This window comes from Lissotriton helveticus, chromosome 3_1 (genome assembly GCF_964261635.1).
Source record: "Lissotriton helveticus chromosome 3_1, aLisHel1.1, whole genome shotgun sequence".
NCBI lineage: Eukaryota > Metazoa > Chordata > Amphibia > Caudata > Salamandridae > Lissotriton > Lissotriton helveticus.
The window spans coordinates 974,164,644-974,179,733 of NC_136061.1; the positions used below are offsets into that span (position 1 = coordinate 974,164,644).

The window sequence follows — 15,090 nt, forward strand, 5'->3', positions numbered from 1 at the left end:
AAATCTGCTTAACACAGCATTTCTTCTGCAAAAGTACTGCATGCCAAAGTATAAAGAATTATTGTAATGTTGTTTAAAATCCAATAACGTTGATTATCAAAAAATAATAACCACAGCATTTCATAACTGATATTTATGATCAATGGCTAGAATATCATCCTTAGGGTCTCAAGCCAGAAATGTAAGATCAAGAGTGAGAAGAAGTAGCCAGATATAGATAACTCAGTTAAAAAACACATTTGCAGAAATATTTAATATACTTGAACATCAGCACTGGAGTCACTGTCAAGGCAGTATCTGTTTAAAAGGTGTGAACAAACCTCCAAGTAGCTGCTCTGCAAATTTCAGTGGCTGAGATGGACCTAAGAAGGACCACAGTATGAAAAAAGGTATTTACCTTTAACTATAGTTACCCAGCACAGGTATGTTTTATAGGTTCACGTGGCTGAATAGTGTCCATCATCAGGATGGGAACCCTTGGAACAATAATATTAAATAACATTATTCCTACTCCCTCAACTAACATTAACAGCTCCATAGACTATCCCACCTTATAATGTGACCTGAACTGTGGCCAATGAGGTGGCATAAGAGATCCAAGCCCTTCCCCTGCAGCTTCGACTGCTTGATTTTTTTTAAGCATCTAATGTAGAGGAGTAGTGCAGGTCACATGATAACAAATGATGGAGAACTATAGTTACTGGTAAGTCAACTTTTTCTCAAGCAATGGATCTTTCATAGATTCACATTCTTGAATACAGATCAGCAAAGTAGTTAAAAAAACAAACTCAGTGGATGGTGATTGTATGCTGTCACGTTTTATACTGGTACACTGTGAGTACCTTTACATCACAATACTTTGCGTCTGGAATAATGTACTTTATAGGTAAGGTGGTAAGTATAATTTTTATATACACAGGCACATACACCTATATACGTTTATAGAACTGTTGAAAGGTACAACTCATCACCTTACTTTCAAAGTGCAGTATCTATACATACATATATTCAACATAATCCTGTCCTCGTTGCTGTAAACAACTGCAATAAAACACGCTTTATCACATTGGAGCCGTGGTGCTGCTTTGCTTGGTGGAAGTGTATTACGCTTTGGCCTTGATAACAGTATTGTTTAGGCTTCACTACCCTGCCGAACAGCTCACCGGATTAAGAGGCTTGGGTTCCAGCGACTTGCGTTTGATGGAGAGCGAACACACACGCGAATACACACACACACACACTTTTATATGAGGGTAAACCCCCATAAATATACTTTTTATATATTGTTGAGCCCACATACCCCCTATTTCGCTGTTAGTTACTTTAGTAACTTTGGCGTTGTTCGACGAATCTGCACAACACTTTCTCCCCCAAAAATTTCAATCACTTCGGATCCTTCATGTAAAGATTCAAGCTGATACGTCCAGCAGGGGCAAAGAAAAAGGGGGTTCCTAAATATCGATTTCCCTTTTTCATTTCCTTAAGAAATGTTACTCTCTGATACAGAAAATATGGCTGAATGGAGCACCAAATTTGACAGAAAGTTAGAACTTCACTTAGAAAGTGTACTTTTTAGGACGAGCCAGGGCAGGCATGCAGTAGTGCAGTATGGCTTTGAAGCCATAGGAGAAACTGTCAATGTTGAAAACGTTGCAAACATAGACCGATCTTTCATCAATGAAACACATCCACCTGTTCAGACGCTGAAGGCTGCTGACAAAGTCACCAACAGTACATCTTATTTTGGCAATAAATGTACACAAATAATTGTTGAGAGAGGGTTATTCACTGTCGGCGGCTTACCTTTGTCCGTTGGTGTCAAACAATATTGACATTTTCGAGTTTGTGGGACATTTTTGGGAAAAATATTTCCAACTTGTAAAATGGGTTTGCTGACATTCCAAATGAACTTTAACCACGGCAGCAATTCCGCCGTGGTGCGGCGGTTTAGCGCAGTGGGCAGGGCCGCATCAGCCAACGGACGTGCGCAGCACTCGAAGGTAGTGCACTCGACAGCCGTTGGCCAACAGTAGCACGCAAGGGGTTAAGTGGAGGGAAAATGGTAGCCCTTTACATTTGCTAGTCTGAACAGTATTAATCTAAACCATTGAAAAGTTACTGTCTCCTTGATGGCGATGTAACAGATTTTGCAAAGACAAAGCTGTCCGTGTTGAACATTTCCTCCTTTGGGAATACTGTTGAGAGACCTCCGATGGAGAAGGCTGTTTAAGCAGCTCCAGATCCATAAAGGTACATGGGTTGCTTTGAGAGAAAAAAAAAACCAATCATGTTTAGGAATCGTTTTGGGTGACCTTGAAGGGAGAAGGCTGTGGATCCAAAAGTGCTGCCTAATGTTAGTTTTCTTTTTTTCCCCAAGCGGCACCAGACCTTGAAGGCCATCATCCCTCTGTTTGTAGCCATTCACAGGGGTTGCAAACAGCGACTTGTCCAATTAATATTCACTAGACACGTTTTGTGATTTGACATTTTATAATGCGACCTTTTAGTACACAGGTCACATCACAAAAGTAAAGACTGTCTGCAAATTTTTTTTAAAAGTGTGCAATTTACTAAAGCGGATGTTGCTCCAGCTGGGTCTGGTAGTAGCCAAAAGAGACATGGCGAGGGTTTGGGGAGCGGCGACTAATCCAACACTGGAGGAATGGCAGAGAGGGATGGACATGTATATTTTGGAGGAGAAAACAACCTACAAAGCAAGGGGGTGCCCCAAAAAATTTGGGAAAATATGGAAGCCGTGGCTAACTTACTATGGCCTGACACTCACGGATTCACAGTAGATCGGGGGAAAGGAGGGATACTGGGGAGGAGGGGAGGGATGAAGAGGGATCCCGTTGACAGACAATATCCGTTGTTGTTGATTATTTATGTACTAATATTTATTTATTTTTATTTATTTTAAAAGTTTTATATAGCGCGAACAAGATCTTTGCAGATAACAGAGCGATTTACACAGGCATAAATGAGTGCTAGGGTGGGTACACGAGGGAGCATAGTTAGGAAGGTAAGGTAAGGTAGGTCAATGCAGTAGTACAAATAAGAGGGAGCATGAACAATCAGTTAGGTCAATAATACAAGTAAAACACATGTGCAAAGGAATCAAACAAATAATATAGCTCGACGCAAAGTCTTAAAAGATCAAGAGTAGTAGTTCAAGTGTATTTAGCCATGAGGATAGCTTTAACTTCTTTCTTAAAAAGAAGAGTGGATGAGATGAGCCTGGTTTCAGGAGGGAGTGAGTTCCAGATCCTAGGCGCCATTCCTGAGAAGGAGCGTTTGTAAGTTTTTTCCTTCCGGAATCTTCGAGGCTTCAGCAGAAGATTGTTTGTACTTCTGGTGGTTCTGGACCCGCCGGAAATTGTCAACTTCTGAGTGAGGTAGCCGGGTGATTTCAAGTGTATAGCCTTGTGCGTCATGCAGGCAATTTTCATATGTATTTTGGCTTCAAAAGGCAGCCAGTTCAGGGATTTAAAGTCCGGGTAGATATGCGAGTGTTTTTTAGATCCAGTGATGAGTCTCGCTGCCGCGTTTAGCGAAGCTCTTAGGGGTGCAGTTGTAGTTAGGGGGAGACCGCAGAGGGCGATGCTGCCGTAGTCTATGCGAGGGATGACTAGTGTTTGTACTGCAGTTCGGAAGTCCTCGGCTGGGAGGAAGGGTTTAAGTTTCCTCAAGGTATTTATTTGGAAGTTAGCTCCCTTAGTTGCCTTGCTGATATGCTGTAGCATGTTGAGATTGGCGTCAAGTGTTATGCCTAAAGATTTTGCTGAATTCACGATGGTCGGTTGGACATTGAGTGCAGTTAGGTGCTTAAGCCAGGTTTGAGTGGTAGAGATTTTTGCGGGAGGTGAGATCAGAAGGAACTCAGTTTTCATAGCATTGAGTTTGAGGTGGTTATCGGCCAGCCAGGATTGGGTGCTTCTGATCGTTGAGTTCAGACGCATAATGTCTTTGGGGGATTGTAGTTTGAGATATAGTTGAGTGTCATCGGCGTACATATGAAAATGTACATTGGATGCTTTTAGGAAGGTGGTGAGAGGTTCCATAACTAGGTTGAACAAGGTACGGGATAGGATATTCTTTGACCTCTCTGTACCTGTAATGAACACAGAAACAAGATGCTTTGTATATCTGATGCGGTTTTGCAATGTGATTAAGAAAATGCAAATAAATACATCCCCCCCCCCCCCCAAAAAAAGTGTGCAATTTACGACCACTTTTTGTAGTACATCTGCCTCTGTGCCTCCTCAAATGAGCAACCACCACTGCTGTATTTTTGGAAATGAGAGTGTAGCTGACTTGTGGTCCAACAAAACTACTTTGAATTGCACTTTTCTCACCTAAGATACTTCACAGACACCAGACTGGATCCAGAAAACAAAAAATAACCAATCATGACAGTCCATCATTATCCAATCAGGCTACAGCAGTCCCAACATAGTCTGCTCTCAGTGTCCCTTCCTCCTCTTTCTTCGCTGCTGCACAGCAGAGATAAGTGCTTTCCCTTGTTACTGTTCTCATTGACTGTGGTTGCTTTGATTTTTACAGCGTTCAATTGTGCGCGCTGTGGCGCGTTGTTATGCTTATTGCAGCTTTTTGTTCAGGCTTGATAGTGTTATTGCCTGTACCGTGGGGGTGGTGGTGTCCACAGGGAGGGTTTCCGCTTCGGCTGGGTTTTGTGGTAAATGAGTGTTTTCCCTTATCTAAAGCTTTTGCTTGATCTTTCCGCTTCGGCGGGTTTGTTTAGTGACTAGTGTTGCGATTGTTTCATTTGAGGAACGAGTGCCGCGTTGCCTGTCAAGAGCCGCAGGAGCGTTCCCGCCTTACGCGGCCGTCTGGTGTGCTCGTGGCCTCCCGCCGAAAGGGGGCGTTAAAGGCTCTTAGTTTGGGCACGCGCATTCAAACCCTTTGGTGTTGGTGCGGCACCCGTACTGCGAGCTCTGGCCTGAAGCAGTACGCCTCTTTGGTTGTATTACCAGCGCGGTCGTTTCTTAGCAAGACTTCTAACAATCTGCATCCACGCTCCGTAGGGCACCTCTACGGAGTATATATGTGTACCGACACACTCGTGAGAGCTGATTATAGCGCGTTTTTGCGCTTGTGGGCACTTGGCCCAGGCCAGTTTGTTTTTTGGTTTACTGTTTTCTGCACCAGACTCGGAGTGCCCCGGAGTTTCCCCCGCTAAATTGAGAGTCTCACATTGTTCTTTTGGTTGGTGCCCAGCCTATTTAAAACTGCTGCAGCCTGACACCCAGGATTTTATTTGGGCATCTACTCCTCATGTTTTTGTGGATTATCATAACGTTTTTTCATAATGGAGTATAGTTCTGATGATGAGTACCACGGAGGTGACAACGCCCTGTCCGACCTCCAGTGGGATGACCACTTCTACGATGCCGTTGACCAGTCAATTTATAGGGCGGTGGGGGAGGCCATGTCCCCCCTTGAGGAGCGGCTCATGCAAAAAATGGATCAAGCCCTTGCGCGTCTTGCCGCGCTTCCATCTGTCCCTGTCTGCTTCAGGCAGCCTCTGCTTCTTAAGTTCCGGACCTAGATCCTTCCCCTCCCCCGGTCAAGCGGTCCCGCAATGGGGGCATGGATTCTTGCACATTTGACCGCCTAAAAAGGGCTTTTCTAGCAAGCCATCCTCCAGTACCTCCTGAGGACCTTCTTCCTCCTGCCAGCGACAACGCGGGCCCTGACGGCGCGGAGCCAGGTCCCTGCCTTTGATATATTTGACCCCGACGAGATTGTTCATCCACACTCATCAGACTGGGCTCCCGCTGATAAGGTGGCAGAATATGTGGACTTGCGCATCCGCAAACCATTGGAGAAGGAGGCACGCAATTGTCTCCTGGTGGAGTTCCCTTGTCCTTCTTTGGAAGGCAAAGTAGCCCTTACGCAAGAGATTGACCCACGCATGGCGACATTTCTACAGAAGTTCATCCGGGATCCTAAGAAGGGGATTGATTGTTCATGGAGGGCTTGTCAGGACAAGCTCTTAGATGTCCTGGACCCCTTGCCGAAAATTCTTGACATGGCTGAGGAGGCCAAGCTGTCAGGCTTGCTTATTTCTCCTGATTGCCTGTCTGGCTGGGCTCAAAGGGCCATAGTGTTTTTAAGTAACGCAAATATTGCGTTGTCTACGAAGCGTCGCCGCTTCTTGTTGATCAAGGTGGACCCCAAACTGGGGGATCTTGCTGAGTCGGAGGCTGGCCCGATTGCCCAAGGTGGTCTTTTTGGAGAACTGTTCGTTAAAGAACTGGGCAAGTTTGTCAATACTTTTATGTCCCTAGATAGGGCGCAGTCCACTATCAAAAAAGTGTTTCCTAGGGTTTTCAGAGGGGCTGGTCGAGGTAGGGGCCGCTCGACCGGCCGAGGTTCTAACCAGCAATCCAGAGGTCAAGGCTCTTCAAGAGGTAACTATCAGGACCAAAGCCGGTTTGGTAACTTCTACCCCACCAGGGTCCAACGTGGCAATGGACATGGATCCCGAGGGGCATCGGCCTCTTCCTCTGGTGAGTGTTGCCCCTTCTTCGCTCTTAAAAATCGGGGGGCAGCTGGGGAATTTTTTCCAGGCATGGACTTCTGTCACAGGGGACTAGTGGGTTCTGCAGACGGTTCGGGGTTTTCCTATAGAGTTCCTGGGTGTACCCCTCCAGAGGGCCAGGCCCCATCCCATCGTTTTTTCTCATCAGGATTCAGTCTTGGTAAGCTAAGAAATCTCTTCTCTTTTTCAGAAAGGGGCGGTTGTTCCTACTGCCCTTCATCCTCGCGGCTTCGTGAGCAATCTGTTCTTGGTAGACCAACCGGACGGGGGCAAACGGCCCGTCATCAATTTGAGCAAGTTCAACGAGTGGCTGGTCTACTGCCACTTCAAAATTGAGGGTATTCACCTCCTACGGGCCCTGGATATTATTTCCTGGATGTTTTCCCCCTGGGGGGTCACCTTTACTTTGCATAGACGCACTAAATGTCATACCAGAGTAATTTCTTATCTAGAGTTTCCGGACTCTCCAAAGTTGTGTGTGCTGCGCTGCTTGAAAGCTGATGAGGAAATGACAGGGGAGTTCAGGCCTCCGGGCGAGCGACAATTGCTTATTTCTCTCAGAAAGCCCATTAGGGCGGTTTCTTCCCCTACCATTGCCCGTTGGGTTAGGTGGGTCATGCAGGAGGCAGGCATTAGCCTCAAAGACTTCGGTGCTCACTCGGCTCGTGGGGCGATGGCCTCCAAAGCCTTTGGCCTAAGGGCACTCTTGGAGGATATCCTCAACGCAGCCGACTGGTCCTCGGATTCTACCATTAAGAGTTTCTATTTCAAGCTGGTGCTTGACATGGCTCACCTTGTGGTGAGCAAGCTTTGAACTAGCATAATCTTCGCCTCCAGTCCTGACATAGAATGAAAAATTTCCTAGCTATCGTAACGCAAACTTTCAATTCTATTCAGCACTCGGAGGCGAGGATTATCCCGCCCTAGGGATTGCTAGCGAATCTCCCACCCGTATGGAAGTAAGTCATTCTTTTTCTTCTGGGTCTGGGAATTGTGAAGTAATGCTTTGTTCATTCTTCTGCATATTCGATGTTGGTGCCTTTTTTGCTCCTGTGTTGATCTTTATCATTTTGTGCTTCATGATCTAGTTAGTCTGCCTCAATCTGTCATATGTTGTTCCATGAGACTGGTTCTCTGTGATTTCATGATTCCCTTTTATTCCTTTCAGGCTCCGATGTGGGTAAACAGGACGCGAAAGGATGTATCCCCGCCTGACAGGGCGCAAAGAAAGAGCAGACTATGTTGGGACTGCTGTATCCTGATTGGATAATGATGGACTGTCCCGATTGGTTATTTTTTGTAGTTGTTGACTACTACTTTCCCTGGTGTTCATGGTAAAGGTAGTCTTGTGTTCTTCCAAGGCTGCTGTGATAATAAAGCGAAGGGAGAAGGCATAACCCTCGCCTCCGAGTCCCTAATAGAATTGAAACTTTCCGTTACGATAGCTAGGAAATCTTTCATTCCACTTCACATAGACGCCACACCACCCGGAAGTGATGAAGCTGCATATAACTGCTATTTCTGGACACTAATGTCAGTGTCTTGTTGTTGGACACCCCCAATTCTAACACTTGTCTTTTCCCTTTCTCTTTCTAATAGTGTGCTGAATACAAACTTCAAACCTTTTAGATGGTAAAAAAGGGGCTGCTCTACAGAACGGAGCAACAAGAGGGCAGTGAGGAATCTGCAGTTAGCATCCACTAAAAATAAGTAACCTGTTCTTCTGATGGATACTTTTAACTGCAGATTGCGCACTTTAGAAGAGATACAAAAGCACCTCCTACCCAGGTAGTGTCTCTGTGGAGTGGGCTGAGGCCACAAATTCTTGCTGGATCAAGCATGCAAAATGTCTTTTCTGTTGGACCTACCTGTCAAGGCAATAGTGCTTGTTAGACATATGCACGGAAGCCTATGTTGCAGCTGAGGAGAGACACTAAGCACCCCATTACTGTGGTAGCAGCCTTAGCCTTGGTGGAATAGACTATCATACCTTCCAGAGGCCTGTTTCTTGGTCAGTGCAAAGCAGATTTAATGATGAGGACTATAACCCTCAACAAGGTCGACGTCTGATCAGCCTCCCCTTTATTTGACCCCAGAGAATCCTGCTAAAAGCTGATTATCCACTTGATGGTCCATGGTACAATCAATGTATAAAGGCATGGAGCCCCTTTGGGGTTAAGTACCATGGTTCCTCTCCTCATCTTTTGAGCAGTAAGGGGGAGCAACAAATACTGGTGACTAATGGATTGCACAGTGCTACACCAGTCCCAAATTTATCCCAGCACCCGGTGTAAATGGATTTCGTGGAAGTACGCCTGGCAGTAAAGATGACTTCCAAAACTTCAAGCAGTAGACTAAACACAAAGTAGGCGCTGCTCGACTCCACACAAGTGTAGGTTGCGCAACCTACTTTGAACAGCAGATAACATCTGTAGGACTACAGGATAGATATATGAAAATAAGCGTAAGGCAGGTACATGGAAATCATCCATTTCACCCAAGTCCACAGTCAACAGAATATGCGTCAGCAGAAACAATTTCAATTTTCTCTTCCACAAGAAAGCATTCAGAAGCCAAAGGTCCAAATAGGTGTCCCTGATCTCCGAAGATGGTAGGAGACCAACACCATCACTTTTGTGAACACCCAAGGGTCACTGATACAGCCAAAAAGGAGTACACCAAGGATCACTGATACGGCCAAAAGGCAGTACACCAAACTGAAAATACTCCTAACCTACCTTGAACCGCAGATAACATCTGTAGGACACAGGATAGGTATATGAAAATAAGAATTTGGCAGGTCCATGGAAACCATCCATTTCAGAATCTGTGCCAATTGAAGCCTTTTAAATGTGTCCTTCCACAGGAAGGTGCTCAGAAGCTGAAGGTGCAGAATAGGCCTGAGGCCACCGTTCTTTTTTCGGAAGGAGAAAATTGTAAGAGTAATAATCTCCTCCACCTTCAGAACATGAAACCCTCTTGATCAAAATCCTTGGAGAGCAACAATAATCCTTGTAATGTAATGGACAGAGGCTTGTCTGAAATTTACTCTGGTTTGGAAGGAATAAAGGGTGGTTTGGAAGAAATAGTGGGCGGGCAGAAAGAAAAGGCCGGCCATTTACATTTTAAATGATCTGTAAGAGCCACCTGTCAAAGGTAATGGAGTGCAAACCTAGAATTAAATGTTGAATCCTGCCTCAAGCATTTGGGCATGGGCCACTAAGGGCAAACTAGAGTGTTTGGTGACCGCTGTAGCAGGGAAAGAGAAAGGAGGACTGATGCCCCTGCCAGCCAGAGGCTGCCTGCTAGACTCGAAAGGACTGCGGTGTATGCTGCATCACTGCTTTGAAAGGTTGTGTCTGTTTATATGACAGCTGAGTGGAATAGCCCCATAACTTTCTGACTTGATGCAGGACATGTTTGTTAGAGATCAACAGCAGCGTGCTGTAGCTCTGTCCTTATAACACTCCAAGGCAGAGTTCACTGGCTCACTAAAAAGGCGGTACCCATCGAAAGGCATGTGCATGAGGGAGGCCTTTATCTCACTAGAGATTCCTGTGGAATGCATTCACAAATGGTGACAAAGGGCAACACTAATACCGGTAGTCCTTCACAGACTCCCTATTATCCAGGCCTGCGTGGATAATGTATTTGGCTCACACAACAGGACGCAGCCGAAGGTATTCTGGCGCAAACGAAAAAGATTGCGCTGGCCATGTCCTAAAGGCATGTATATAGGGGCTGACTTCGGGACCAAAGTTCACGCCCATTACTTGGAGATTCAGCGGGACCAACATGAAGTCTCCAACTCCTGCTTGCATTCAACAACATGCAGCTTTACCTTTACGTGCACACCGGTGCACTTATTGCACCACCTAAGAGTCGTGTCCAGAATCCAGTCACCAAAAACACACCTCATGTGTGACTGTGACCAACAACTGCTGCCTGCAGCAGAAGCATAGCTTGAAACCTGTTGCTTTGTGTGGGGACATTGTTTCCTTGCACATTGATGAAATCCTTTTAGCAGTTACTGAAACACGTCCAAAGTTAGGGGCAGCGCTTTGGATCCGGCGCACAGGAGCACTCATATTGAAAAGTTTCCTGGCTCCAGTCTGGCATATGGGAAGTAATCTAAGGTGAGGAATCTGGAATTTGAAATGGCCATCAGATTTCTTGTTTTGGACCTAATTTTTAAATCAGGAAGTATCAGCAGCATATTTAATTCTTCTCTGGGAAGTAGGTGTTGATGGAATTGATTACATCAACAGAAGGGTGTTCTTCTCTGCATGAGCAATGTACAGGGAAACTCAGGAGCTTCCCTTGGTGACTCGCTGAAGGCAGCATTTTAAAACATAAGGTTTAACAATCTTGTATAACATTCAGTACCTATATGCATCCAGTTATTCTTCGTTAGTCTTGGAATATTGTCCAGGGGAAGGATAGATGAGAAAGGTATTGCCCTGCTGTGGCCATGTGGGATTCACTGTGGTGGCCACTGTTTTCTGGCCTCCCCTATCTCAACATAGTTCACTTTGCAGCTAAGAGTAGTACTGTGTGGTACTGATACTGAGAGGATTGAACCTTCCTTTGGTGCCGAGAACGGTACCTTTCTCTTGATCTTTATTGCACCTGTAAGAGGTTTTTCTTTACTCCAATACCAACAGCTTCAAGTTTATCTTGTAGGCATCTCATCTCAAAGCCTGAAGAGTGCAGTACCACTGAAGGAAAGATTCATTTACATTTTGCTGGGGTTGGTTTGATGCAGCCAGTCACTTTTTCAGTGCCAAACTATGACAAATCTCCCAGATTGCTAGGTCTGCAAAGTAGATCAACAGGCATTGTTTAAGGGCCTCTTGAAAATCTTTTATTTTCAATTAAGAGAAGTCCTCTGAGAAACACTGTATCCACTTGAACAAGGAGCTGTCATAGGGAACTATAAAACCTTCAGTGCTGGAGGCTCACAGAGTTATTTCCCTTTTGGAGTGATCTTTTTCGTAGATATTATACCTACCTATCTCACCTTGTTAATAGTACCCCAGGTGCATCAGTGGATTGGGAAACTTTGAGAGTTGTTCTCCTGCACGCCAACAGGTAGCACCATGCAATTCTGCACCAATGTCATTCTGCTCAAGAAGTGACAAACAGAGCCTGGTATAAATGCCAACCAAATGTGCTGATATCAGTTGGTTTCTAGGCTGTCCACGGTCTCAAATGCAGAGTCCATCAACAGACTGGCATGACCATTCTGCAGATCTCTAGGCTTGGGACCGTCCTAGAAGGAAAGGGAAAAAGAAAAAAAAAGGGTCCAGTTCACAGAACAGGGAGGTGAGACGGTCAGTGAGGAATCTGAAGTTATACAGAGGGAGGAGCAAACAATTGTGCGAGCGGAGCGAGCAGAGGAAGCGGGAGACATTTACATGCAATCACCACCACTACTGATGCCGCAATCCACAGTGAAGAAGGTGTTTAAGGCGATTTGACGTGGTATCGAGGATGGGGGCCAACTGGAGAAGTCGGAATCAGCTCTGTGGATTGTCCTACCCACCTGTTACCTGCTGCATTGCCGCACTGTGGCGGTTAGCAGCCAATAGGCTGAGGATTAAAGCGACGAAGGGTGTTTTAACACTTCAAACCGTCCTCTTTGTGAGAATTTTGCAGGTAGCTCTTTTTCCCGCCTGCATGGTATGCGTGTGGCTGTTTGGGGCTCTATAATAGTCTTGCCTGGAGCACAGGGCATGGAGAAACAGGCTACTTATTTTTTACTAAAGGAGCTACCATCAAGAGGAGGTGGTAAGTGAAGAAGAGGCCCGCTGAGTCGAGTGCAGCTCATGTGACCGCTTGAGTGACTTGTTGGTTCATCTTATGTAGCAGCCTCCGGTGACTTATTTCTCCTACATGTGACTATGTGGTTGTTCACCTGCTCACCAGTACTGAATATTAGCCGCAGATGTACTGGTGGGTAACAATTTGAGGTTTTCTTCAGAAGCGTGGCCTTATTTGGCTCTGGGGAAATTATAATCTGAAACCATAGGCGTGCTCATGCCTCTCCTTGGCGTCTTGTGACCTGGTTTTTACTTAGGGGAGGTGTGGCGGCGCCGATAAGAGGCAAAGGGCCGAGATAACAAAGGGTGTTGCTGCCTAGCATTTGCATTTGCATAGGAAGCTCCCCGTAACCCCCAATAGAGGCTAGTCTAGGGTTGGGTGCTGCGTGTGGATCTTGGGGCACCCTCCCCTCATCTGGTATTTAATACAACCGATGGCATTTGATTACATCTCTCCTGAGTGCCTCTGGGGATATCATGACGAAATTGTGAAGAAACTTCGATCCAGGAGAATTCTCTTGTCTATACTTAAAACAAAATGTAATCCATTAAGGAATACAGCACCCCACTTTAGAATCTTCAAAGGGAGTGGGATTAATCCCACATACTTGTAAAAAACCTCAATAGAAATTTTGACTACCGGGTCCGGAATACTTCTGGGGTTGACCATGAGTCCAATGATGAGGAAGGCAACCAGTGGCCCATTTAAGTCCACCAATGAGTCTTGCAAGGTTCTCAAACTTGTATTCTGATGGATTATACGCTACCAGATATGTCACCTTTTAGACCTAGTCCAGGGGCAGTAAACAGGAGAATGGAGTCTCTACCGCAAGAAGGGCCTATAGTTCAGAAAACCTCAATGGACGGGTTATCTAGCACTCAGAGTCAGAGAGTTTAATATTTCACTCACTCCTGACCTGCCATTAAATCCACAAGTCACTATTTCAGCAGACTACATGTATTTCTCAAATCACTACACAGTCTAGAGCGTATTCTATCGTCTATCATGGCTCTACTGGAAAAACATTCAGATAGCTCTGAACATACTCTAGACATCTAGACATTGATACTCAAAAAGCTACTGATTAAATCAGTTGGGGTCACAGACACAAATATACTATCAATTTTATTCGCCCATAATTGTTAATCTACTAGTGGAAAATGTTTAATTTCTTATTTCGAAAGGGGTTGATATTATGCCGTATTTCCTAAGATCCTGTAGAAATATGGTAAATAACAATAGTGATAAACAGGTCCCCCCAGCCCCCTTAGAGAATGACACAATCTGCCTGAGGAATTGGAGCGCAAAAAGAAGCGGACTGCAATCTCTTGTAAAGCGGGGAGTAGAAGGGTTTACCTTGTAAAGCAGGAACAAATGTCTGAGCCACATGATGCACTGCGCCAGTGGTTGGCTGGAGCCCTAAATGATAAGGGTTCAAGGCCAATCCCTTGGAGTCAACGTTTTTGACAATCAAATTAATATGCTGTCTTGCAGCGCACGAGTCGGGGGTCTCTAGTAATGAATGTAGCAAGTATATCTCCTCACTATATGCCTCAATAGCTCTGGGGACACTTTATGGGAACAGAACTTGTTGAACTCAAGTGTTGGACGTAGAGATGAGGTGAGACTTCTTTGTCCATCAAAGTAACAAATTAAGAATATCATTCTGGGTGCAAGGTGTACAGGGCCAAGAGGGCCTTATTAGTTGCCTATTACAGTAATTTCGTTAGAGACGGAACTATGGGTGACCTATCTTGCTGTGTGGATTAAATTCTGCTACATATACAGGGAAACACCTAATTCATGGCTGGGCAGTATTATACTCCCACTGCATAAAAATGACCCCAGCAATATTCCTGGAAATTATAGGCAAATGGCGCTCTTAGACGAAACTGGGAACATTTTTGTAAAGTCCACATTAATACCTCCAGGACTGGGTGAAGGAAATGCAGATTTTGCCTCTGGAACAGGCCGTTTTTCAACCAAACTGTTCCACCCTAGATAATACTTTCATCTTACACCTTATATTGGAAATGTATGTCCAGAAATGGGGTATACAAGTTTACACAGCTTTTATTGACTTCTTTACCGCTTTTGACTGCAACGACAGGCATACCCTGTGGAAGAAACTTACAGACTTGGGTATTCCAAATGGTCTTTTAAAAACTGAGACTAGCTTTGCATATGGCCACATGGTGTCAAGTAATGCTGGGAGGCAACCGTGGCCTTATGTCTAAGGTTGGAACAAAAAATGGCTTAAAACAAGTCTGTTTATTTGCGCCTCTTTTTTCATTATACGTGGCTGAACTGCCATGGCAGATGGATAGTGTGGGAGGAGATTTACCAACGGTTGGGTCCTACCCAATAGGGATTTTCCATGTATGCAGACAATATCATATTCCTGGACTTAACCCCCAAAGGTTTGCGGAAGCGTCATCATTGTCTAGCAGCCTACTCAGAAAGACATTACTAGAAAGTAAATGTAAATAAAAGTAAAGTAATTACTTTTCACAGGAAGGGAGCCCTCCGGAGTATGAGCTTCAAATGGTTTTTGGGTGCTGTGCCTATAATAAGAGTCAAATAATATCTATATCTAGGAAAGATTGTTACAGATAATCTGAGTGAGAAAGAACATATTGTCCATTTGACAAGCAAAGCTTTAGCACATGCACATGCCCTCTCGACATGCTTTGGTGCCACTG

The 15,090-nt window shown here is 45.0% G+C and overlaps 1 protein-coding gene across 9 annotated transcripts in view; it reads right to left on the reverse strand.

The window, feature by feature from the left end:
• The window catches only part of HDAC4 (histone deacetylase 4), a 1,367,213-nt gene that overhangs the window by 170,857 nt on the left and 1,181,266 nt on the right, over nt 1–15,090 (reverse strand). Inside the window, exon 24 of one of the 9 annotated variants that reach the window (XM_078681419.1) lies at nt 2,888–4,111. The exons of the other annotated variants lie outside the window; for them this stretch is intronic. Coding sequence (XP_078537545.1) covers nt 4,000–4,111 — 112 coding nt within the window. The 3' untranslated portion in view covers nt 2,888–3,999. Of the gene's footprint in view, nt 1–2,887; nt 4,112–15,090 lie in introns of those variants that run through there. 9 annotated transcript variants of the gene reach the window in all.